Source organism: Geotrypetes seraphini, chromosome 2 (assembly GCF_902459505.1).
Source record: "Geotrypetes seraphini chromosome 2, aGeoSer1.1, whole genome shotgun sequence".
Classification (NCBI taxonomy): Eukaryota; Metazoa; Chordata; class Amphibia; order Gymnophiona; family Dermophiidae; genus Geotrypetes; species Geotrypetes seraphini.
In genome coordinates, this window is record NC_047085.1 from 140,835,869 (window position 1) to 140,861,879 (window position 26,011).

The 26,011-nt window shown below is 40.1% G+C and overlaps 1 protein-coding gene across 8 annotated transcripts in view; it reads right to left on the minus strand.

Moving 5' to 3' along the window:
- RBBP8 (RB binding protein 8, endonuclease) overlaps window positions 1-26,011 on the minus strand; it is a 200,200-nt gene that overhangs the window by 69,347 nt on the left and 104,842 nt on the right. For all 8 annotated transcript variants that reach the window (XM_033933895.1, XM_033933891.1, XM_033933893.1 and 5 more), the window contains one exon: window positions 19,289-19,476. In XM_033933895.1, coding sequence (XP_033789786.1) covers window positions 19,289-19,476 — 188 coding nt within the window. The remainder of the gene's footprint in view (window positions 1-19,288; window positions 19,477-26,011) is intronic.

Here is a 26,011-nt window from a genome sequence, read left to right on the forward strand (position 1 = left end):
CTTAAACCCGCCTATTTGTATCTTGGAGTTTACCCAAATAGTCTGTTGTTTCGATTTTAAAATAGAATCAGTAGTTAATTTGTCTATAAACCTTAATGTTTTCCAAGTATCCATTAATACTCTATTGTCCTTACGTATTCTAGGCACCTTTATACCAAGCAAAAGATCAAGCCTAAGTGGAAAGATAAGTGATCTCTCCACCTTTAACCACTCTGGTAATTGTTCCAAAAGCTCTGGGAGGACCCAATACATACCTTGGCGCATGATATAGGCCTGATGATACCTATAAAAATTGGGAAAATTTACCCCACCCTCCTCAATTGGTCTTTGCAAAGACACTAAAGCCACTCTTGCAATTTTACCCAGCCAAATAAATTTAACCAGAATACTATTTAATTTTTTATAGAAAGACCCCTGAAAAAACACTGGTATCATTCCCAATTGATAGCAAACCACAGGCAAAATCATCATTTTAACAGTTTGAACTCTTCCCCACCAGGACAAATGTAAAGGATTCCATTGCTCACACATCTCTGTTACTTTTTGTAATAAAATTTTTTGATTTATTCTCATTGTCTCTTCGAGTGTTTTATTCAACCAAATACCTAAGTACTTTATTCCATCCTCTTTCCATATAAAAGGGAAAGAATCAAATATACCTTTTGTACAATGCACATTTAAAGGTAAAATCTCTGATTTAGTCCAATTTATTTTGTATCCTGAGAATTTTCCAAATGTATCTATTACCTTCAGTAGACATGGAATTGTTGTTTCCGGATTCCTCAAATGAAGCAAGATGTCATCTGCATAAGCAGATACTTTATATTCCACTCCAGCACATGGAATACCCTGTATGTCCTTTGCCTGTCGAATAGCTAATAATAAGGGTTCAAGAACTATATCAAAGAGCAAAGGAGATAATGGACAACCTTGTCTAACTCTCCTCTGCAACTTAAAAGCATCTGAAATATTATTATTTATATATAAGCGAGCAGTTGGGGAGCTATACAGTGTTTGAATCATTTGTATAAATCCGGATCCAATACCAAACCACTCCATATTTTCTATTATTATTACTGTCACGCTACAATATTGAGAACCCAACTGCTCATGCTATGGTATGTAAGCAATTATCATCCTGTTGTAACTGCAAGAGTATCATGCATATAGCAAAAATAAATAATGAGCAATGTTTATCCTACTTTCTGAAGTAAAAGACTTATGAACAGAATAACACTGATCTGTCTTTGTTGCTGGAGGCAAGGAAGGCATACAAAATGGTGCAGACTGAAACCTAAGTATACAAAATGGATGGGGAAGTTTCCATTTCTCAGAAAATGAAACTTTCAGTGTTGGACACTGGACTTTATCTACAAATGACTTCTTATGTCCTTGGCTGACAGCTGAGACCAAGCAGACTGGAATGGACTGGCTATAGAATAAAGAGAACTGTCTACAGAGGTATAGGAAAGAAGAAAGAAAAAAGGAGGTACAGTATTACCTTATATTGTCAAGGAGGCAACCCTTGTTCATGGGGCCTGGGGGGTGGGTACATCAGGAACAGTATGGGGGTAATAATAAAAAAACAAACAAACGTCTAAAAAGTGTCCTAAGTGGCTACTTCGACGATCAAAATGCCTGATCGTCCAAGTACCCATAACCAAAGCTGGTTTTTAAACGTATCTAAAACCAGCTTAGGCCTTTCCCCTGCCACTAAACGCACAGAGAGAAAAGAGGTGTGTTTAGAGGAGGGGAAAGGGTGGGCAGTGGCGGGCCGACCTACACCTAGGCGTACAACAGGTATAACCAATACAGTTTAGTCGGCACTTAGACCTTTTTCACTTAGACAAAATAAAACCAGGTCTAAGTGCCGAAAAAGGGGCCACTGAGCTGATGGCCGCTGGCGCCATCAGTTCAGAGGCCCGGCAACCTAACCATCACGGCAGGACAGATGCCTCATCTCCCCTACTGCGATGCCATCACTCCTCTACCTGAACTGCCGCGACCCGTGATGTCTGATGTAAGTTCTGGACGGCATCTTCTTCCAGAACAAGCCTGTCTCATCCATGTTGAAAACTTGTTCTGGCTTATAGCCCTTCTCGTGAAGGTCTTGGGATACTTTTCAGCGGCTTCTTTGTCTGCAGATGCTGCATCTCCATGTAGAGAAATACTTTTAATATTGAATCTTTTTTGAAAACGATCAAATCATCCTTTGCTAGCTTGAAAATCTTCAGGCTCTTGTGTTGTAGATGATCTGGGTTGCTGTTCTATGGCATCCATAGCAAAACTGCTGGTACAATTTCCTAGCTTTTTCACAAATAATGTTATCATCTAAGGGGATGTTCTTTTTCCTGCAGCCAGTGATCCACAATGCCAAGGCAGATTCCATCCTAACAATAGTCTTATTTCTTACTTTCTTACTGTCATAACTTTTTTGGCAACATCACAGAAACTTACTGATACACTGCTCCTGATTGCTGTCTCATTCTTCTTTATGTAGCGTACGGTGCTTTCATTAATGCCATAATGGCGCGCTACTGGAGCATAACTTTTTTGTTCTCGGAGCAAATCCAGCAGCTCAACTTTCTCCTGGTGCTTTGGTTCATTTCCATAGGCCTTTGAAGGTATAGGGCGTTTGGGTGGCGTCTTAGGGCTTTCATCAGTTTGTGAAACAATCGAGATAGCTAGTTTCAAGTTTATTTAAAATTTCTTTTACTGCCTAATCAAATGGTTACCAAAAAGATACATTCAAATACTTTACAATAATACCATTATAAAGATAAAGATCAAACATCATCATAAAATGCATTGAGTTAGTCCAAAAAAAGGTATCATCTTATTTCCTTTGGGTTTTTTTTTGTTTTATTTCTTTATATTACCTATAGATCTAAGATCAAAATTCTACAAAATTCAACCTACAAATTTCTGGAATAATTCTGTCTTGAGAAGCTGATAAAATTTCTCATAAGAAGGTTATAGTCTAATGAAACAAAAAAATCCTTCCAAGTCTCTACAGCTTTATAACAAAATGTAAATTCCAGTGGATCTTTATAGTTTACTCCTTTAATGGATGGAAAAAACATTGAGGTAAACTATAACCTAGATGTTATTCTTCACAAAGTACAGTCAAACCTCGGTTCACGAGCGTACCGGTTTGCGAGTGTTTTGCAAGACGAACAAAACATTCACAAAATCGGCGCCTCGGAAACCAAGCTTGACTCGATTTACGAGCACCCCCCCACGATCTGGCATCCCCCCCGCTCACGTTGCCCCCCCGCCGCGATTTGGCATCCCCCACGCACCCACCCACACACATTGGCTTACCCCCATATGGCTCCGGTACCAGCACCAACACACAGGACATGCCGGTGCCCGAAGATCTGCTGTCTTCCTATTGCTGGGCCTTGAACATCTGCGCATGCTCAAGGCTTTCTAGTCTCACTCTCTCCGAGATTCTCCAAGATTCTCTGAGTGAGACTAGGAGGCCTTGAGCATGCGCAGATGCTCAAGGCCCAGCAAAAGGAAGATGGCAGGTCTTCGGGCACCGGCATGTCCTGTGCGTTGGTGCTGGTGCCATATGGGGGTAAGCCAATGTGTTTGGGTGGGTGGGTGGATGGGGGATGCCAAATCGCGGCCGGGGGGATGCCGGATCACGGGGGGGGGGGGAATTTGGAGCAGCACCGGTTGCCTCGGGGGGGGGGGGGGGTCGGAACTCATCAAGCGAGTTTCCCTTACTTCCTATGGGGAAACTCGCTTTGATATACGAGTACTTTGGTTTACGAGCATACTTCTGGAACGAATTATGCTCGTAAACCGAGGTTCCACTGTAATTTGAATCAATTCTATAACATGGTCAGATGCTAGACCATGCAATATCTTAAACATCAGGCATGCCAGCTTTAAGAAACAGTTAAAAACATATTTGTTTCATAATGCATTTTATTAAAAAGTCTAATTAATCCATTTGTAGGGTGTGTTTCCATATTTTAGAGTTATTGCAGAAAGCAAACATAGAAATATGAAACCAGATAAAGACCATACAGCCTATCTAGTCTGCCTAACCATATAATCAGAGAAAGGGCAGGACCGCCGGAAGAGGAAGCAGCGTAGCGCAGGGCTCAGAGAAGGGGCGAGACTGCCGGCAGAGGAAGCAGCTGGGCTCACTGGCATCCGGAAACAATGGTAGGCAGCTTTTCCATGCGGGAGGGGGAGGGGGGGAGGCTGTGGGGGTGCGAGCGGTCCTTCGGGTGGGGGTGCGAGCGGTCCTTCGGAAAGGAGAGTCGGGACGGGCGAAAGGAAAGTAGGGGCAGCGAACGGAGAGTCGGGGCGGTGAGAGGAGAGTCGGGGCGGCATGCACAGTATATGCATGTGCGCGCTATAGTAAAATTTTTTTACATAAATTTCTGTTCCCCGCGCGCTATACCCGTGTGTGCGTTTTACACGGGTACGCGGTATATGGGTGAAAATACGGTAGTCCCCCCAAAATTGCCTTATTTCCATTTCCTATTTATAAACTTTAATCAATACAGTTACAATCCTATTTGATTCTACGTAAAGCAACAAAAAAATTTTTTTCTACCTTTTATCATTTCTGCTTTAATCATCTTCTCTTTGCTCTCTTCTATTCAGCATTTGTCCTCACTCCCTTCCATGCAACATCTGTCCTCTCTCTTTGCCCCTTCCACCCAGCTTCTGCCCTCTCTCTCTCTATCCCTTCCATCTATTGTCCACCCTCTCTCTGCCACTTGCATCCACTATCCACCCTCTCTGCCTTTTCCATCCAGTGTCCGCCCTCTTTCTGTTCCATATGGCATCTTCCCTCTTTCTATGTCCCATCAATAAACTGTATATCCTGTGCCCTTTCTCTCCTTTATACATGATTCATTTCAGCTTCACCCCCCTCTCCATTTTTTTGTTTCTATCCTCTCCCCTATGCTCTGGCATCTCTCTCTTCTCCTTTCCTTCCTACTCCACCCCCATGGCCTGGCATCTCTATCTCCTTCCCCTTCTCTCCCCCCTTGCCCTGGCATCTCTCTCCTCTCTCCTTCTCTGGCACCTCCTCTCCTTTCTTTCTCTCTGGTCTGGCATTTTGTCTCCTTTAGTTTCCCTTCCTTCCCCCCATGCCCTGACATGTCTCTCCTCTTCTTCCATCTCTCCCTCTCACTCTATTATCTGGCATCTCTTCTCCTTCCTTTCTCTTCCTTCCTTTCACCTGGTCTAGTATCTGTCTCCTCCCCCCTCCCCCCATATGCCTGACTCTCTCCCCCACTCCAATGGTCTGGTAGCTCCTTTCCTTTCCCTCCCCATGGTCTTGGCATCTCTTTCCTCTCCTCTCCCTTCCCTGTTCTTCCTTCTCCCCTCTCTCTCCCCAATTGGGTGCAGCAGCAGCACTTCTCTTCCCCTTCCCCAACTGGGTACAGCAGCAGCACTTCTCTTCCCCCTCTCCCCAATTGGGTGCAGCAGCATTTCTCTTCCCCCTCTCCCCAATTGGGTGGAACAGCTTTTCTCTTCCCCCTCCACCCCCCAAAAATGGGTGCAGCAGCAGAACATTTCTCTTCCCTCTCCCCTCCCATTGGGTGCAACAGCAGCATTTCTTTCCCCCCAATTGGGTGCAGCAGCAGCATTTCTCTTCCCCCTCCCCCCAATATGGGGCTCATTTATGCTAAGTAGGCATTTAAAAATTTCTTATCATATCTCCCCTCTTCCATCTTTCTTTCAAAGTTTACATATTGAGAACTTGAAGTTTGTCTCCGTAAGCCTTATGATGAAGCCCATTGACCATTTTAGTAGCCTTCCTCTGGACCTAGTCCATCTTTTTTATATCTTTTTGAAGGTGTAGTCTCCAGAATTGTACATAATATTCTAAATTAGGTCTCACCAAAATCTTTTAAAGGGGCATCAATACCTCCTTTTTACTGCTGGCCATTCCTCTCCCTATGCACCCAAGCATCCTTCTAACTTTCGTCATTGCCTTTTCAACCTGTTTTGACCACCTTAAGTTCATCACATACTATCACACCCAAGCTCTGTTCCTCTTTCGTGCACAACAGCTCTTCACCCCTGGGAACTCAGTTTATTTATTAAACACCTGTGTGGAAAATTGTCAAAGGCTTTGCTAAAATCTAAATACACCACATCTAGCGTTTTCCCTCTATCCAATTCTCTGTCTGACAAGACCTGCCTCTAATGAATCCATGTTGCCTTGGGTCTTGTAATCCACTGGATTCCAGAAATTTCTGTTTTAAAAGCATTTCCATTAATTTACTTACCACAGAAGTTAGACCTACCAGCTTGTAGTTCCATACCTCTTCATTACTTCGACTTTTGTTTCAATTACATTATTTTATGTTGTATTTTTTGGTTTTATAAGCTTTAGTCTAACTCGCTAGATGAGCTGGGTAAGTGGGAAATGAATTTGATAAATAAATAAGTGTGTATCTAACTAACTTTAAGAACATAAGAACTGCCGTACTGGGACAGACCAAAGGCCCATCAATTCCAGCATTCTGTTTCTAACAGTGGCCATCCCAGGACCCAAGTCTAATCTAATGATTTGATGACCCCCAAAGTGATGCTGAACTCCCAAAAGTAATCTTTTGTGTTTAAAAGCGTGCTTTTGGCTAGTCTTTTTTTGTGTTAGAAAGATCCTGGGTTCAGGCTTCAGAGGAGCAGCAGGAAGTAGAATTAATGACAACGATAGCTAAGAGTGGTTGCATAAGAAGGTATATTTTATATATTCTATATACAGTATATATATTTATAGATAGATAGATATACTGTAGATAGAGAGAGAAAGAGTATACAATTGGATTTAGAGCTGCTTCTATGCTTTTGTGAATGAGAGAAAAAAAAGACTTTTTCCTTGTGTCTCTGAATAGGTGAGATGCGGAAGTATGAAGGGGCTGAGAGGGGGAAGAGAGGAGGCAGAGAGGGCTTATCACATGTCTTTATAGATTTGAGTCTTGTTCTAAAAATAGCATCTATAATGTCTGCCATCCTTGTTTGAGACAATGCTCCTTAACTGACACAATTTCCTTAACTAGTTGTCTTTAGCACATCTGTTGAAACTCCATGGCTATGGTGGATACGCCTAGCACTATGGCAAGGGTTCTTTGTTAATCTCAAGTACTGGTATTTTAAAAGTCATGTAGTGGAATTATAATGTCTTTTCTGAGACAGAATGGCCAGGAGCCTTTTGTCTATCTCTATTAACATTCCAGAGTCAGATTGTTAAATATAATATCCCAGAGTCCTTTACTGACACTCTGGTTAGGCCATCTCACATGCTGACAACAAGCATTCAGTAATGTGAGGCTGACACAAAGTACCTCTTTTTCTTATTAGAACATTATACCTTGCATGGTTGTTGGAACTGTGGCTGCTTTCTTTAGATATTTTTAAAACCAAGAAATGAAAATGGAGTGGAAAAAACTGATTAAAACAAGTGGAGGAGTATGTGCAGAGTATTGGGTGCCTAGATCCCTTCCAGTATGGTTTCAAAAAGCTCACAGTGTTGAGTTACTGTTAATATCTGTGTTAGATACATTAAAGGAGAGGATGGATGAACGCCAGGCATATTGTCTGTTCTCCCCAGATGTCTCTGGGGCCTTTGATACAGTGGATTTGTCAATATTGCTTTCAAAGTTGAAGAGTTTAGGCGTTGGGAACGTAGTACTTAGCTGGTTTACATCATATTTGACAGGATGATCTTTTCATGTGACAGGACAAAGTGTCTCTAAGAGGATAATGATAAGAAAATGGTATTCCACAGGGGTCAGCATTGTTAGCACTGCTGTTCAATATCTACAAGTCTACTTTAGGAAAGGTTTTCCAGCAATTAAATGTTGAATACAGAATTTATGCAGAAACAAGAGCTTGAACAAAAATTGAGTCTGTGTATGCAGGCAGTGTATACAGATTATGATTGTGCGACAAACTCAAGAGAATAATATAGGGAATTGTACAGAGGTGCTTGGGTCTCAGGTTGAAGTGAAAAAGGAAGTTACAAAACTGGGGATTTGCCTTGACTCGGCCCTTATGATGGGAAAGAGATCCTGAAAACCATCCAGGGGGGATATGTGCAATTGCGCACTCTACAACTGCTGATGAATTCAGTGGCTAGATTAATCAGTAGCATCCCAAGAACGGCTCACTTTACTCCAATTCATAAACAACTACATTGGCTACCCATAAAACAAAGAGCCCAATACAAGGTGTTATCATTAGTGCAAAGGTGTTATATGGGATTGCCTCTGTCTAGTTTCTATCACTGTGGGAGGTTTACAAGCCTGGAAAAGCTTGAAATAAGTGGTAGCCATGAAATTAATAGCTACCATGGAAAGAGGAGTATGCTATGTGGCCACAAAATCTAAAATGTTTTCAGTACCGGAGTGAATTTATGGAACGCTCTGGTTGGACAACTAAGGCTATTCACAGACTGCCCTAAGTTTAAGAAATTATTAAAAACTCAGTTGTTTGATGACGCCTATATGTAGAGGTTGCATTAAGTTTCATAGGTTTCAGTTCTTGGAAACTTTATTACGCAAGCTGTTTGCTATTGCTTGTATATAGGTTGCAGAAAATCCTGCATGGTGTTATGTGGATTAGATGGTTAAAAGTTATTTCATTTTATGAATGTTTAATGCTTGGAAATCGCTTAGAAATTAGGCGGTATACAAATTTTTTTTAATAAATAAATTTGGGTCTGCCAGTGGAATCTATAGATATTAATCTCCTCATTCGAAGGATACTGATGATCTCCCAGAGTGCATAACGTAGAAAATGCCAATTTTGTACACTATATCATGCCTATTTTACTCAAGCATGGGTCTTTAAGTTGGGAGGGATCGATTCTCTGATATGCCAGAAATGTAGGAATTAACTTGTTTTATCATGGTAAGTGGGCTACCCTAAGGTAAATAATTTTTAGCGATCTTTAGCACGCTACCTAGTGATTGCTCGGTCATCAGATCTTTTTCTCCCTAGCTGGTTTCCTTTTCGATTTTTATGAAGCATTCTGATTGCACAATCAATATCATTGTCTTATGCTTAAGAAAGCAGGAGTGCTGGGGAGGAGAGTCATCTTGAGAGTTTCGTTAGGAGAGGAAAATCCTTCTTATTGGGCCTGGAGGAATCGCTTACATGCTCTAATGTTGTTGGAGCAGAGACAGACTAGGAGATCTTCTAAAGCAATACAGATGTTTTTACAGACATGGCTCAATTATCCCAGGCAGGTATTCATAGGTGACTAGCACCAGACTCGAAGGTCTACATAAACCCTGCCCTGTACATCATGATACCCTTGTTTTTATAAAAAGAATTTAATCAATAACATTAAATAGATATAAAGTGCAGGCGTGCATCCGGTGTGGGAAAAAGGAAAAGATATATTTGAAAACCCCACAAAATTCAGTGACAAAAAATCAATGTAAAAACAATCAATTCTTAAATATGCGAATAAATTTAAAAGTTGTTAAATTCATCAATTCTGAGAGTTCAAATCCAAATCCATATCCAAGCAATAATATTGATTTTCTATTCATTGAGGATCGGAGATACAATGGTGCTTGGATATGGATTTTGATATGAACTTTTGAACTCTCAGAATTGATGAATTTAACAACTTTTGAATTTATTTATTCACATATTTAAGAATTGATTGTTTTTACATTTTTTTTTTTTTTTTTTCCATTATATTTTTATTTTCAAATTTTACAAAAAGTGTACATAATAATAAAATACAGTTGATAAATGCATGGTATCACTTTTATATCTAACACAATGTATGTCTGGATTTGATTTTCCCCTTCACCCTCCCCCCACCCTTTTATTGCTTTAATATAATATTTTTAATTTTCAAATTTTATAAAAGTATACAACATATTAGAATATAATTGATAATTATTCAATAACATATTTATATCTAATACAATATATTCTGGATAAATTTTGTTCATTTTCCCTCCCCCCACCCTTCTATTATTTTTTAATCATATGTTACATTTTGTATCATATATTATAATATATTATATATAAATTGTTTTCCTTACCCCCCCTATATGTGTGTCATAAAAAAAAAAAAAAAAATCTCTAAAAGAAGAAAAGAAGAAAAAATATTCTATTATTTAATCATTACAGTATTTTGTCAATGGCCCCCATATTTTTATAAATTTATTATATGTCCCCTTTTGTATTGCTATTATTCTTTCCATTTTAAAAATATGGCATATTGTATTCCACCAAAATGTGTAATTTAGGTTGTTGTAATTTTTCCAATTATTAGTTATATGTTGAATGGCAACCCCTGTCATAATTAATAAAAGCTTATTATTTTCTGGTGAAATTTGACTTTTTTTTCTCATCATTGTTCCAAATAAAATTGTATCATATGATATTGCAATATGATTTTCCATTAATTTATTAATTTGTGGCCAAATTGAATTCCAAAAAATTTTAATATAAGGACAATGATATAATAAATGATCTAATGTCCCTGGTTCTAGATTACAGTGCCAGCATCTATTAGACTTAGTACTGTCTAGTTTTTGCAAACGAGTAGGGGTCCAAAAAGCTCTATGTAATAAAAAGAACCATGTTTGTCTCATAGACGCTGACACTGTACATCCCATTCTCCAAGACCAAATTAGTGGCCATTGAGATGCATTAATTTGATGTCCAATCTCAATGCTCCAAATGTCTCTTAGACCATTTTTTGGTTTTTTATTCAAATATCCAGATATTAATTTATACCACAATGCGGCTTGATGTCCTAGGAAGTCTGCTTTAAAGCATAAGAACTTTAAACTATATTGATTGTTTAATGATTTCCATTCAGGGAACCCAACCTGAATGGCCTGCTTCAATTGCAACCATTTAAAACTTTGTGTTTTATTAAGACCAAATCTATGTTGCAATTGTGAAAAATCCAGCAGTTTACCTTCTGAAATAATATCATCTAGAGATCTAATTCCTGCAATAATCCAGTTCTTCCAAAGGATTTGAGCTCCGCCAATTTTGATCTTGGAGTTTATCCATATGGATTGATTAGTTGATTTATATATTGGGATGGGTGTTAATTTATCAATAAATCTCAATGTTTTCCAAGTATCCATTATTATTTTATTTTCTCTGTATCTTTTAGGTATATTAATACTTGGTAAATGAACTAAATTTAGGGGAAACATAAGGCGCCATTCCAAATATAACCAATCTGGTGCATTATCTATAAGTTCTGGGAGGATCCAATACATACCCTGACGTAGAATATAGGCTTGATGGTACCTATAGAAATTTGGAAAATTTACCCCTCCCTCCTTAATTGATTTTTGTAAGGTTACTAAAGCTATTCTAGGTGTTTTACCAAGCCAAAGAAATTTGGTTAAAATTCTATTAAGCTTCTTATAAAAGGACCCCTGAAAATAAATAGGTATCATACTCATTTGGTAGCAAACCACAGGCAACATCATCATTTTAATAGTTTGAACTCTGCCCCACCAAGATATATGTAATGGGTTCCATTGCTCACATAACTCCGTTACTTTTTTTAATACATATTTTTCATTTTCTTTTACAGTATCTTCAATTGTTTTTTTAACTTGAATGCCTAGATATTTAAATCCTTCTTCTTTCCATATGAATGGAAAAATATCAAATAATCCTTTTACACAGTAAACATTCAAGGGTATAATTTCAGATTTATTCCAATTAATTTTATAACCTGAAAATTTGCCAAACTTATCAATTAATTCCAATAAAGAAGATAAGGTAGACTCTGGATTTCTCAAATAAAGCAAAATATCATCAGCATAAGCCGAAATTTTATATTCCATATCTGAATATGGAATTCCTTGTATCTCCCTCGTTTGCTGTATTGCTAACAATAAGGGTTCTAATACAACATCAAATAACAAAGGAGATAAAGGACAACCTTGTCTAACTCCCCTCTGCAATTGAAAACCATCAGATATCTTATTATTAATATTTAATCTTGCAATCGGGAAGCTATACAATGTTTTTACCATTTGTATAAATCCAGAACCTATACCAAACCATTCTAAAGCCTGATACATAAAATTCCATTCTACCCTATCAAATGCTTTTTCAGCATCTAATGAAACTGTAAAAGCCGGTTCATCCATTTTTTTTGATAAGTTTAGCATGTGAAATAATAATCTAGAGTTATTGGAGGAATGTCTTTTAGCAACGAAACCCGTTTGATGCATATCTATAATATGTGGGAGAGCTTTGGCTAATCTCAAAGCCAAAATTTTCGCCAAAAGTTTATTATCAACGTTTATCAAAGATATAGGCCTGTAGTTTGAAACCAAAGTAGGATCTTTATTTGGCTTAGGCAAAACAATTATTATTGATTCAGCCATAGTACCTTTTATATTACCTTTTATAAGTTGTGTCTGATATAATTTTAATAAATGTGGGGAGAGGATATTTTGAAATGTTTTATAAAATTCTACTGTGTAACCATCACCACCTGGAGCGGATCCAACTCTAAGAGATCTCAATGCTGTTTCTAATTCTTTTAATGATATAGGTTCTTCTAAACTTCGTTTTATATGATCAGGAATCTTAGGTCCATTTATTAAATCTAAAAATTTTTTTCCATCTTTTTGTTTCTCCAAATAAGGTTCGGAAGAATATAGATCTTTATAAAATTTTAAAAATTGTTTTAATATTATATTTGTTTGATTTGTTATTATACCATTATCATCTTTTATTCCATTAATATTAGTTCTCCTTTTTTTTGCCTTAAGATAATTTGCTAATAATTTTCCCGCCTTATTAGAACTTCCATAATACACCGTTTGTTTGGAAAACAAATCTTTTCTTATCATTTTTGAAGTTAATTCATTATATTTACCTTTTACTTTCAAAAGAGCTTGCAAAACTTCATATTCCCATTTACTTATCAATTTAGCTTCTAATATTTTTATTTCTTTTTCTAATTCTATATATTGTTTTTTAATTTGTTTCCTAATAAAAGCTGAATATGATATGATATTACCCCTCATAGTTGCTTTAAATGCATCCCATACATTCTCTATAGATGTATCTTCCACTAAATTTATTTGAAAAAATTCATTAATTTGTGTTTTAAAATTTTCCAAAAATTTGTCATCCACAAGCAATGCATTATCAAATCTCCAAAGAGGTCTATTATTTTCTAATTGATCTAATTGTAATTCTATCCATATTCCCGCATGATCCGAAATGATAATAGGATCAATGGAGGCTTTAATCACTTGTTGCACTTTATTTGTTGAAACAAAAATATAATCTATTCTTGAAAATGATTTATGAACCTGTGAACAAAATGAATACTCCTGATCATTAAAATGAAGAATACGCCATATATCTTTCAAATCACATGATCGAACTAAATTATCTAGACCTAAAGATTTAATATTTTTACCTGGTTTTTTATCCAATAATGGATCCATTACAGCATTAAAATCTCCAGCCACCACTAAATTAGAGGCAGCCAGTGGTAATAACATATTTTGTAGTTTTTTGAAAAATTCTGATTGATTCGAATTAGGGGCATATATATTAAATAACGTCAGGGTATCATTTCCCATACCTATATCGATATGTATCCATCTTCCATGTGGATCTGAATTTTTTACCTTTATATTGGCCATACATTTTTTATTTATAAGGATTGCAACCCCTGCTTTTTTACCCACTGCTGGAGCAAAAAAACATTCTTTTATCCATCCACCTGATAATTTCTGTGATTCCTTCATATTAAGATGGGTCTCTTGCAGACAGTAAATATCTGCATTTTGTTTTTTTAAAAATGTTAATATTTTTTTCCTTTTAATTACGTGATTCAGGCCATTGACATTAATAGAATATATTTTAAAAGACATTATATATTTTAATACTTTTCATTATCTTATTCTTCCTCTCCTCTTTCATATTTAATATCCAAAAAATTTTCTTCATGACACACATATTTAACCCTAATGTATCTCCCTTAATTATTCTAATAAATATTCTCCTTATCCCTCCCTTTCCCACCCAATACATTGGCTGCTTAAGGATACACATTGGAACTGTAATCCTAACATTCTCCCCATTCCAGGCAATCAATATTCAATTGTTTAAACAAATTTCCCTTCTATCTATCTATATTGATCTTTTATATTTATTTAATCATTTTCCATAACATTTTATTAATGTATCATTTTCCATTTAACAATATGTTAATTTGTATTTCCTTAGTATTATGATTTCAACATATAATTATTTTAAACATATATGCAGTGTATTATTTAATAATTTTCCTATATTCTGTTCTTTCTTTCATATAATTATTATTGTCTTTTCTTTGTATTGTTTTCCTCCATTTCTTCAAATATTTCGATATGTTATATTTTCTAATTTTTCATAGAGTCTTCAAAACCATCTTAATGTATTATATTAATATATCATAGGTTCTGGTTTAGAGAGAAAATCTTTTAGTTTTTCGGGATCCTCAAAATATAAGGACTTGTCTCCAGATGACACTCTCATTTTCGCCGGGTAGTATAGACCATATTTAAATCCTTTTTCTTTGAGTAGAGGTCTCATGTCTAGTAGTCTTTTTCTTTTAGTTGCTGTGTTTTTGGCGAAGTCTGGTAAAAACCATAATCTTGATCCTTTATAATTTAGGTTTTTATCTTTTTTTGCTGCATTTAGTATCTCTAGTGCTTGTTGGTATCTCAGCATTTTGAAAATTATTGGTCTTGGTCTGTTTTTGTTTTCTAAATTTTTAATTGGGATTCTGTGCGCCCTTTCAATTTCAATTGGTTGTTTCAAGTCTAATTGTAGAATTTTTGGAATTAAATTTTCAAGGAAAAGGATAGTATTTTTTCCCTCTAAATTTTCTTGTATTCCAAAAAGTTTGATGTTTTTCCTTCTTCCTCTATTCTCGTAGTCCTCCAGTTGATCTTTTAATTTATTTAATTCCAGGTTGTCGTTTTTACATCTTTTTGATTCACATTCTATAGTTTCCATTTTTGCTTCTAGTTCAGTTGTTCTTTTGTTGTTAACTTCCATTTGTCTATGAATATTTAAAATTTCTTCTTTCATTTCCGACATATTAGTTATAGTTTCCTTGAGCATTTGTTTGATTTGTTTTAGTTCTTCCATAACTTCTGTTTTGCTTAATGTGTCTGATTCTTCGATAGGAAGTGGTGTCTTGCTTGGTGTTATTTGTTCTTGTTTCTGTCTTTTTGCAGATGTACCAGCCTCATTTTTGTTTTGTCTTGTACTTGCCATGTTATTGTTTTATTTTTCTTGGTTATTATTATTTCTTATATTTAGTCTTTTAGATTTGGTATTCTTAGGTTTTTAATCTCTTTTCTTCCAAGATTTTGTTCTATCTTTTGAAGTAGAAATTTTTCTTTTTAAGCTCTTTTCTTTTCCTTTACATATGTCAGTTTGAAAATTCTTTTCTCACTTTCACTTTTTCAATGAAGTAGGGGAACTTTTTTTTTTTTCTCCTCTCACAAGCCCAATCGCAGCCCTGATTGAGGAGAGCAACACTTTTTTAGAGTTATTTTTCCTATTTTGACCAACTTTAAGCAATTTTCTTCTGTTTTTTCTCAGTGTCTCTCAATTTCCTTAATGTCTTGCTGTTTCAGTTTTTTAAAGTTCCGTTGAACCTTTTCTCTGTCTCCTCTCTCACAAGCCCAATCGCAGCTTTGTCAGAGGAAAGTAATATTCAATTCAGTATTTATTTTAGTAAGCTGATATTTATTTGTCTTCAGTGCTTCAGCACTTAATTATTGAGAGAAAATGCAAGTATTCCTCTCTCTCAATTTTTTTTTTTTAATCCTCTTTTTTATCAAAGAATAATCTTTTTCCTTTTTTTTTTTTGGTTTCAATATAGCTGGTCAGAATACAAATTTCTTTCACAATTTTTCCAATCAAACTGTTTGATCTCTCACTTGTACTTCGCAGTTTCAGCGCTGCATTCAAGTTTAATGAAACCGCCAAAAATACAAATGCCTTCCCGTTTCTTGTCTGCACTTATCTCACTTCAACTGTAGTAATTCAGGTTTTTTTTTTTTTTTTGGTTATATCTGATCGGAACACAATCTTTCTTCACAATTTCCCAATCAGTTTATCTGGTCATTCACATTCATCTCGCAGTATCAGTACTGCTTTCAAGTCTCTTGAATCCGTTGAAAACACAGACAGCTCTCAGCTTTCCTGACTCTTACCAGCTTTTTTTCTGTTTCAGTTATATTTGTTCAGAATATAAACTTTTTTCCTCTTTTTTTTCACAATTTCGCCAAACTGTTTAATCACATCTACTTCGCGGTTTCAGCGCTGCATTCAAACTTCAATAAACCGCCAGTACAAACGGTTCTCTGCCTTCCCGACTCTTATCAGCACATATCACGCTTCAACTATAGCAATTCAGCTTTTTCTTCAGTTATATCTTGTCAGAACACAACCTTTCTTTACATTTTCTCAATCAAACATACATCTCGCAGTCTCTTGAAATCGCCGAAAACACAGACAGCTCTCTGCTTCCCGACTCTTATCAGCTTTTTTTTTCAGTTTACGTTCATCTCGTAGTCTCAGCACTGCTTTCAAGCCTCTTAAAACCTCCGAAAACACAGACTGCTTTCCCGACTCTTATCAGCTTTTTTTTTGTTATATCTGATCGGAATATAAACATATACTTCAGCGCTGTATTCAATTTTATGTAACCGCCAACACAAACGGCTCTCTGCTTTCCCGACTCTTGTCAGCACATACCTCTCTTTAAATGCCGCAATTTAGGATTTTATCTTGTAACTTTTGTTCAGCTTTTTATATATATATTTTCTATATAATTATTTTGAAGGAAAAATAATTTTTTTTTTATTTCATTGCCTGGATGGTGAGGAGCTTCACGATCACACCTCCATCCGTGCTCGCGTTAAGCCACGCCCCCCCTTTTTTACATTGATTTTTGAAAATTTTTTGTCACTGAATTTTGTGGGGTTTTCAAATATATCTTTTCCTTTTTCCCACACCAGATGCACCCTTGTACTTTATATTTATTTAATGTTATTGATCAAATGTTTTTTATAAAAACAAGGGTATCATGATGAACAGGGCAGGGTTTATTTAGACCTTCGGGTCTGGTGCTAGTCACCTATGAATACCTGCCTGGGACTTCGGGTCATTTGTAGGGATAATTGAGCCCATACTAAAACCCCTTTATTTAATAATTGGACTAGCAGTGCAGCTGTCATCTTTGTGCTGGGATTAAAAAGAATATTATACCAATTCTTTTGGAGTAGAGTTTTTAGACTAGTGATATTCATAGTTTTTCCCCCTAGGGTTTGAATTTCTGGACCTAACCGGAAGTGGATAAAAGATCACCCCTCTAGTTTCTTAATACTCTATGGCTATGGGTTCTTTTTTTATAAGGGTCCAGTGTTTTGTTCATTGTGATCTTTTCTTTGTTTTTTATTATTTTATGAATGGGGATGGGGCAGAGCTGGGAAGGGAGGGGATGATTATCTTTATGTCCCAGTTAAGTTTTCTTAAGCCCATTTGTATGCTTAATATACAGGATTCCCACAAAAACACTCCTTGATTTTAAATGGTTACAAAATCAAAACTTATTGCCACGTGTTTATAAATACGTCAGCAAATACAAGTCCCCAAAAGCACAGTTAGCAAGATCTTACATATTCGCTTGCACTTTCACCCTTATAAGCTGCAACTAGTGCAGAAGTTACAACCTTCAGACAATGCAACGCGACAAAATGACCAGGTGTTCCTCAAGTGGCCCCCCAGATCACCGGACATTACTGTTTGTGACTTTTTCCTTTGGGGGTATATGAAAGACATCATTGAAGCTATAAACACGATCACGCCGGATATGCTTCAGAGAGTCTGGTCCGAACTTGATTACCACATCGATGTTTGCCAAGTAACAGGTAGGGCACACATCGAGAGTATGTAATCAAAAGATGCCATATGAAACTTTATGAGTTGATGAAACTGTAGCCTCAAAGGTGAAAGAATAATATTCCAATAAATTTTGGTTTGTAGTCATTTAAAATCAAGGAGTGTTTTTGTGGGCACCCTGTATATTGTTAAACACAAACAAAAATGGATTGCAAGAGTTGTAGCCTTATATTTTCTTTATTGTTACAATGCTGTTCAGTCATCAATAAAATACCGTTGAAACAAAAACCAAGAAATGAGAACAATGTAGTCCACAGATACAGTACTCAAATTAAGTAACAGAACCAAACACATACGTGCTTATACGTGGTGAGCGTGTTGTCGGGGCAGCAGCTGACTTAGGAGAGGAGAGGCGAAGCCGCTCATTCAGGATAGCGGCAGGCTTAGATGGGAGCCGGGAGGCGCTGACCGATGGCAGAAGCATCAGCCGAAGCGGGAGGGCAGCCGCACGGGGACCCCGAGGGAAGGAAGGCACCACTTTGGAATAGCTGCAGCACCCGCAGGCAGGTATTCACCCCTGGGCCACCACTGCAAACTTTGGTTGTGGAACAAATCTTCTGAGTTTGCATTAAGGCCTATGGGGAACTTTTCTTTGATAAACGAGCGTTTTGGATTACGAGCATGATCCTGGAACGGATTATGCTCGTAAACCAAGGTACCACTGTATATGGGTACTGAAGAAGGAAAGAAGTGATGACTCAATCTGAAAATTCAAAGCAGTGATGAATCCAGATATAGGCAATAAAACAGTGTGTCAATGAAAAGTACCCCAGGCATATTTACGGAATTGTTACATTAAATAAACCAAATCACATGGCTAGAACTGTGATGTGAATTCCTGTTAAAATTTAAAGTACACTTCTCCCTCCGTATTCGCGGTTTCAATTATTCACGGTTTTTAGCTTGCTGGCTCCTCCCCCTCAAATTACATCAGCTTGCATAGAGAAATAGCTGATTCCAAGCGTTTACAGAGAAAATTGCTAATTTGAAGCGTTTACAGAGAAAATCACTGGTTCCCGGCACTTTCTTCACCATGTTTTGCCTCTCCTTCAGGAACAGGCCAGGTCTTCCACCATGTTATTCGCAGTTTCACTATATTCACGATGGTTTTTAATAGAAAACAGCAAATAACATATGAAAAAGTTATTCACGGTTTTTCTGTATTTGCGGTTCTGTTGATCCCCTATCACAGCGAATACGGAGGGAGAAGAGTACTTCATATACAGCACCCATTTATATGATTTTCCATTTCTAGCTACAACACCTTACTGCTGCATAGCACTTGTCTGTAATTCTGCCACAAGGTACTTACTCTCATTGCTGCACTCTGAATGGCCCAAATCAGTTTGCACTTGTTCTGTATATCGGACATGCCTGCTGTCCTTTTTCTTTCTCATTCGACTGACCACAGGAAATGAGAAGCACTGAACTGGTGAATCAGGGATCACACCACCCTCATCATTGATCGATTCTTCAGATTCTGCTTGATGTGTTATTCCCCTGAAGAATGAAATTCCAAGTTAAATGCTGAAACATTAAAATTATTGAAAGCTTTTCTTATTGCAAAGTTCAAAGTATAGTATAATCAATTTGGTCTAACTGGGCTGTATGACCAACCAACGGAAATAGGCCTGTCTTATGTATTATGACCTAATAAGAATATTTCTAAAGCAGTTTCCACCATCTGTGAATCACAAACTACAGTTTCTCTTCAGTGGGACAAGGAATATCAACAAAATCATTTAATTCCCCAGCACTCAAAGCAAGTCAGATAAAAGTGAAATTACTGGAAGATTAGGTTTATACCTTCGATAATCTTCTTTCTGTTAGTCCCTGTAGGATTCCATACGCTAGGTGTTGAATCCTAACGGGATCTTTAGAAATCAACATAAGAACATAAGAATTGCCTCTGCTGGGTCAGACCAGTGGTCCATCGTGCCCAACAGTCCGCTCATGTGGCGGCTCCTAGGTCAAAGACCAGTGCCCTAACTAAGACTAGCCCTACTTGCGTACATTCCGGTTCAGCAGGAACTTGTCTAACTTTGTCTTGAATCCCTGGAGGGTGTTTTCTCCTATAACAGCCTCAGGAAGAGCGTTCCAGCTTTCTACCACTCTCTGAGTGAAGAAGAACTTCCTTACGTTTGTACGTAATCTATTCCCTTTTAACTTTAGAGAGTGCCCTCTTGTTCTCTCTGCCTTGAAGAGAGTGATCAACCTGTCTTTATCTACTAAGTCTATTCCCTTCATTATCTTGAATGTTTCGATCAGGTCCCCTCTCAGTCTCCTCTTTTCAAGGGAGAAGAGGCCCACTTTCTCCAATCTCTCACTGTACAGCAACTCCTCCAGCCCTTTAACCATTTTAGTCACTCTTCTCTGGACCCTTTCGAGTAGTACCGTTGTCCTTCTTTATGTACAGCAAGCAGTGCTGGACACAGTATTCCAGGTGAGGACGTACCATGGCCTGGTACAGCGGCATGATAACCTTCTCCGATCTGTTTGTGAACCCCTAATTAATTATTCCTAGCATTCTGTTTGCCCTTTTTGCCACTGCCATGCATTGCGCGGACGGCTTCATCAACTTCTCGACCAGTACTCCCAAGTCTCTTTCCTGGGTGGTCTCTCCGAGTACCGCACCGGACATCCTATAGACGTGTATAAGATTTTTGTTACCGACATGCATCACCTTACACTTATCCACATTAAACCTCATTTGCCATGTCGCTGCCCATTTCTCAAGCGTGTTTATGTCATGTTGCAAGTCTTCACAATCCCCCTGCATCTTCACTACTCTGAATAACTTCGTATCATCTGCAAATTTAATCACCTCACTCGTCGTACCAATTTCCAGGTCATTTATAAATATGTTGAAGAGCACGGTCCAAGCACCGAACCCTGCGGCACTCCACTCGTGACGTTTTTCCAGTCCGAGTATTGTCCATTCACCCCCACTCTCTGTTTCCTACCTGCCTGCCACAAACTTTTCTGAGCACATGCTCCACCCTCTTAACCTAAGAGCTAGCAAACATATCCAGCTAAGTCCCAAAGCCAAGCAATATGCCTGAACAAATCCATGACAGGGGGGTGCGGGGGAGGATCCCCCGCAACAGAAGTAATTCTTGTTCTGGTTTGCTCCGCAAAATATTAACAAGTGATAAACAGGCACAAAGGCAGCTCAGAAAAAACATTGAGGAACAATGTAGAACTAACCTGCTGTGTGCAAAGAGCACCCTAAGAAAGTAATATGTATACTCACACAAAATGCTCCGCAGGATCTGTCAACTGGCTGGAAAGCGTTCAAGCCTGTAAGTAGAATCAGCAAGGCAGAAAGAAGCAGGCTATTCCAAACAACTGAGTGTATACAAAGAGGACAGGTCGAATGGAATCCTAAAGGGACTAACAGAAAGAAGATTGTCGAAGGTATAAACCTAATCTTTCATCTTGTTACATCCTTTCTGGATTCCATACGCTAGGTGATGTACCAAGGCAATGGTAACATCTAGGGAAGGACAGAAGAGCCTGCCCTCAACACCGAGGTCCCAAAAGGGGCAGCAGAACGAGCCACCACATCCACTCGGCAAAAACAGGTAAAAGAATGAAGAGAGGATCTAGTAGCAGCCCCGCAAAGTTCATCAGGATGAAACGCATGAGACACTACCCATGACGCAGCCACACTTCCAGATAAGTGGGCATTAAGCGAAATCAGCAGCTGCTTGCTGCGGACGATGGAAGTCACAAAAATGGCCATTCAAATCCATCGAGCAATCAAAACCTTGGCCGCTGGCCAACCCTGGCAAGGCACAGCAGTCAGGATAAATAGGTGATCAGACAGCTAGGAATCATTAGTCCTATCCAAACAGTGGAGCAAGACTCTCCTGATAGCCAACTAGCGTAAGATCCAATTCTTTTGCTCTGAGCCTGCAGAAAGAAATGCAGACAAATGAACTTCCTGGTTGACATGGAAGGCAGAAACCACCTTCAAGGAAAGAAGGCACAGTACAGAGAAAACTCCTGTGTCCAGAATATGGACAAACGACACCCTGCACTAAAGAGCTTAAAGCATCGAAAAATGCTGTGCCGAGACAATGGCGATCAGAAAGACAGTCATGATTTATTAAATCCAAAAGCGAAGCATCCTTCAGTGGTTTGAATGGGGCCTCTCCAAGGGCCTGCACAACGATCTTAAGAGTCCACAAAGGAAAGGAAGATGCAAGGGAGGGCGCAAATGAAGTACTCCTGTCACAAACCTGGACATAGCTACATGATCAAAAAGTGAACTAGCGCCTCTGTGCGCTCTAAAACAGGAAAGGCTACTGCTAAACCTGTTTCTAGGCCCACATGAAGAAAAAAAGCCAGGACCACCGAAAAGGAAGCTCTCTCAGGCAACATGTGATTTGTAGCACACCACTGTTGGAAAGCCGCCCAGGCTTTAGCCTAAGACGCCATAGGAGAGGGTTTCATCGAGCACAAAAAAAGTGAAATAATTACATCTGAAAATTTCATCAAAGCTGAGTGCTCAAGAGCCATGCCATAAGATCAAAACGCCATGAGTTCTCCATGAGCACCGGCCCCTGACTGAGAAGATATCAATGAAAAAGGAGCCAGAGATTCTTGCCCCACTGAAGATGGATGAGATCAGCATACCGTGGGTGACGAGGCCAGTCTGAAGCAACTAGAATCACCAAGCCAGGATGCGTTGTTAATTGGTAAAGGACACGACCGACCAAAGGTCATGGAGGGAACATCATACAGGAGCTCCTGAGTTAGCCTGGGCTGAACCATTGTAAATTGCCTAGAATTCAAGATAGGCGTTTAATCAAATTTTAAATAAACTTGTAAACTTGGATCCTACTGTTTAGCCAGCTCTCTCCCTTCTCTTCACCTTAGTTTGTAGGTTTTGTTTTTCGGCGACATGCACGCTTTCCCAAAGAGCCGCGCACGCGCGGCTGCTCACTGTTCAATCTTCTGCTCTGCTACAACTTCCTGTTTCCGGTTGCGTCAGAGCAGAAGATCGAACTGAGCAGCAGCGGGTGCGCGGCTCTCTGATAGCGTGCGGGTCGCCGAAAAAGAAAACCTACAAACTAAGGTGAGGAGAAGGGAGAAAGCTGGCTAAACACTAGGATCGATTGGGCAGGCGGGTGTGTGCTGCGGGGACCGCGCGATCCTTCATGCCTCACTGCGGGGACAAGACCATTCACCGCCCCATGGGCGGTGAATTGCCTTGTCCCCGTCGCCGCAGCGACTGCTAGTTTTTGTTCCCCGTTTCGGCGGGTGACCCGCAGCTAAAATGCGGTGGCCGCGGGTAAACCGCCACCGTGTCATTCTCTAGTCTGGAGCCACCAACTAAGACTGCAGCGAGCCAAGTCCTGCAGAGGAACAGAGTGATCCAGTCTGTGCCTCTGGTGTGACTACCTCTGAAGCAGAGCATACTGAAGAGGACACATTGAGGGAAGCTGCCATCTACCCCAAGACTTGGAGGAAATCCTGCGCCCAAGGACATCGGGACACCATAAGTAGGCGAATCTGAAATTGCAATTTGCTTACCCGGGCCTCTGGGAGGAAGACCCTCCCCAAGGAGGTGTCGAACACAACTCCAAGATACTCCAGGCGCTGCGAGGAGGCCAACCGGCTCTTGGCAAGGTTGACAACCCATCCCAGTGACTGCAGGAACTCCACCACCCGAGCCGTGCTCTCCTGGAACGATTTTGCGTGAATCAACCAGTCGTCCAGGTAGGGATGCACCAGAATTCCCTCTGTCCGCAAGGCCGCAGCGATGACCATCATAACCTTGGTGAACGTCCGTGGAGCCGTGGCCAGACCAAAGGAAGCGCACAGAACTGATAGTACTGACCCAAGATCGCAAAACAAAGGAAGCGCTGATTGGAGGCCCAGATTGGAACATGCTAGCAGGCCTCCGTCAGGTCGAGAGAGGTTAGATACTCCCCCGGCTGATCCACCAGAATCACAGATCACAGTGTCTCCATGCGAAAAGATGGAACTCTCAGAGCCCTGTTGACCCCCTTCAAATCTAAGATGGGCCGAAAAGTCCCCTATTTCTTGGGCACCACAAAGTAAATTGAGTACCTGCCGATGCAACACTCCTGAGGGGGCACTGGAACCACAGCTCTGAGATCTAGTAATCTTTGAAGGGTCTGGCGAAAAGCCTGCTTTTCCACTCTGCCTGACAAGAAGAAGCTAAAAAATGATCTGGCAGGGAGCGGGGAAACTCCAGAGCATAACTGTCCCAAATCACCTCCAGGACCCACTGATCGGACGTGATCTCTGTCCACTTGTGAGAAAACTCGTGCAGCTGGGTACCAGAGGGGGTGCTGGCAAGAAGTCATTGGGCAGCACGGGCTGCGGGGGAACCGATGGGGGAAATCCCAGCCCCCTGACGGGCTCCCCGAAAGGACTGCATGCACTGAAAGAAACATCCCCGGGAAAACCCAAAAGTCAGGAAGGTATCTGGCGGAACTACGGAAATCCCGTAGGTGCCCACTAGCAGTGCCACCTCTAACTGCTGGACAGGCACAGTTTCAGGTAGGCGCGGCACCTTAGAGTCCATTAGAGTCTGAGCCAACTTATCTAAATCCTATTCCAAACAAAAAATATTCCCGAAAGGGAAATTTTGTGAGTTTAGTCTTCGATGCCACATCCACCGACCAAGCGTGCAGCCACAAGGTACAACGCACGGCCACCCCAAAAGCCATAGACTTGGCAGAGGCCCGCACCAAGTCACAGAGGGCGTCCGAGAGGAAAGAGGCTGCCATCTCAATCTTCGCCACCTCTTGATCCACCAAGGAAAAATCATCAGACTCACGGTCAAGAACACACTCGGTCCACTTAAACACGGCCCAAGCCATGAGACCCCCACCCCCAAATAGCCACCTGGACACCCAAGGCAGAGACATCAAAATTCTGTTTAAGGAGAGTCTCCAACTTACGCTCCTCAGAATCACATAGGGCAGAACTTCCCTCTACGGGCACAGTATGCCATTTTGCAATAGCGGAGACCACTGCATCCACCACTGGCGATTTCAAGGTAGCCCTATCCCCCTCCGGGATGGGATACAAATGAGCCATGGAGTGCGAAATCCGAAACGATGCCTCTGGCATATTCCATCGCGCCAGGACAATATCCCAAATATCCTAATGCATAGGAAAAGAGCGGGACCCAGGACAGATCCCCTGAAGAAGAGGGTCCCCCACACACGGGGTCTCAGGGGGCGTCTCCTCAAAGCGTAAAACTGAGGAGACCTGTTGAATCAAATCTGGAAACTCATCTCTCTGAAAAAGGTGCACCACGGACGCTTCCTTGCTGGTAGCCAGAAAAGCCAAGGCCCCACTACCAGCGGCTGTTCCCTCGAGAGGATCCTGGAGGTCTCCCCAAGAGTCCAGGGTCCTCATTCAGATCCACACGCTCCTCAGACCACAATTCTTCCCCTGAGAAGTGCTCATTGCTCCATACGTAACCTAGCTAAAAGAAAAGTGCCAGATAGTTAAAAATACAATAATTTACCGTATTTGCCGGCGTATAAGACGACTGGGCGTATAAGACGACCCCCCAACTTTTACAGTTAAAATATAGAGTTTGTTATATACTCGCCGTATAAGACTACCCCTTCTTCCGATTTGCGACCCCCCCCCCCCAAGCCGGCAAAAACAGCTTTGCACCGCAGGCCCAGCCGCCCAAGACGAGTCGGAGGCCCCTACCCGCCGCATCCTGCACGTGGGCAGACTCAGCACAAACGCTGCTGATGGCCCCAATCGACACGCTGACCTCCCCGCGCACGCTGACCATCTTCTCTCTGCCTGCACTTTCCCCGCGGCCCTCTTCGGCGACTCAGCAGGGGCAGCGATCAAGACAGGCTGCAAACGTCGGGACCTTCCCTCTCTGAGTCCCGCCTATTTTGTTTCAACTTCCTGTTTCCGCATAGGCGAGACTCACAGAGGGAATGACCGCCTGTCTTGATCGCCCGAGGCTGGGAGGAACAGAAGATTTCTGCAAACACCATCGGGGCAGAAATTTTAACGGGTC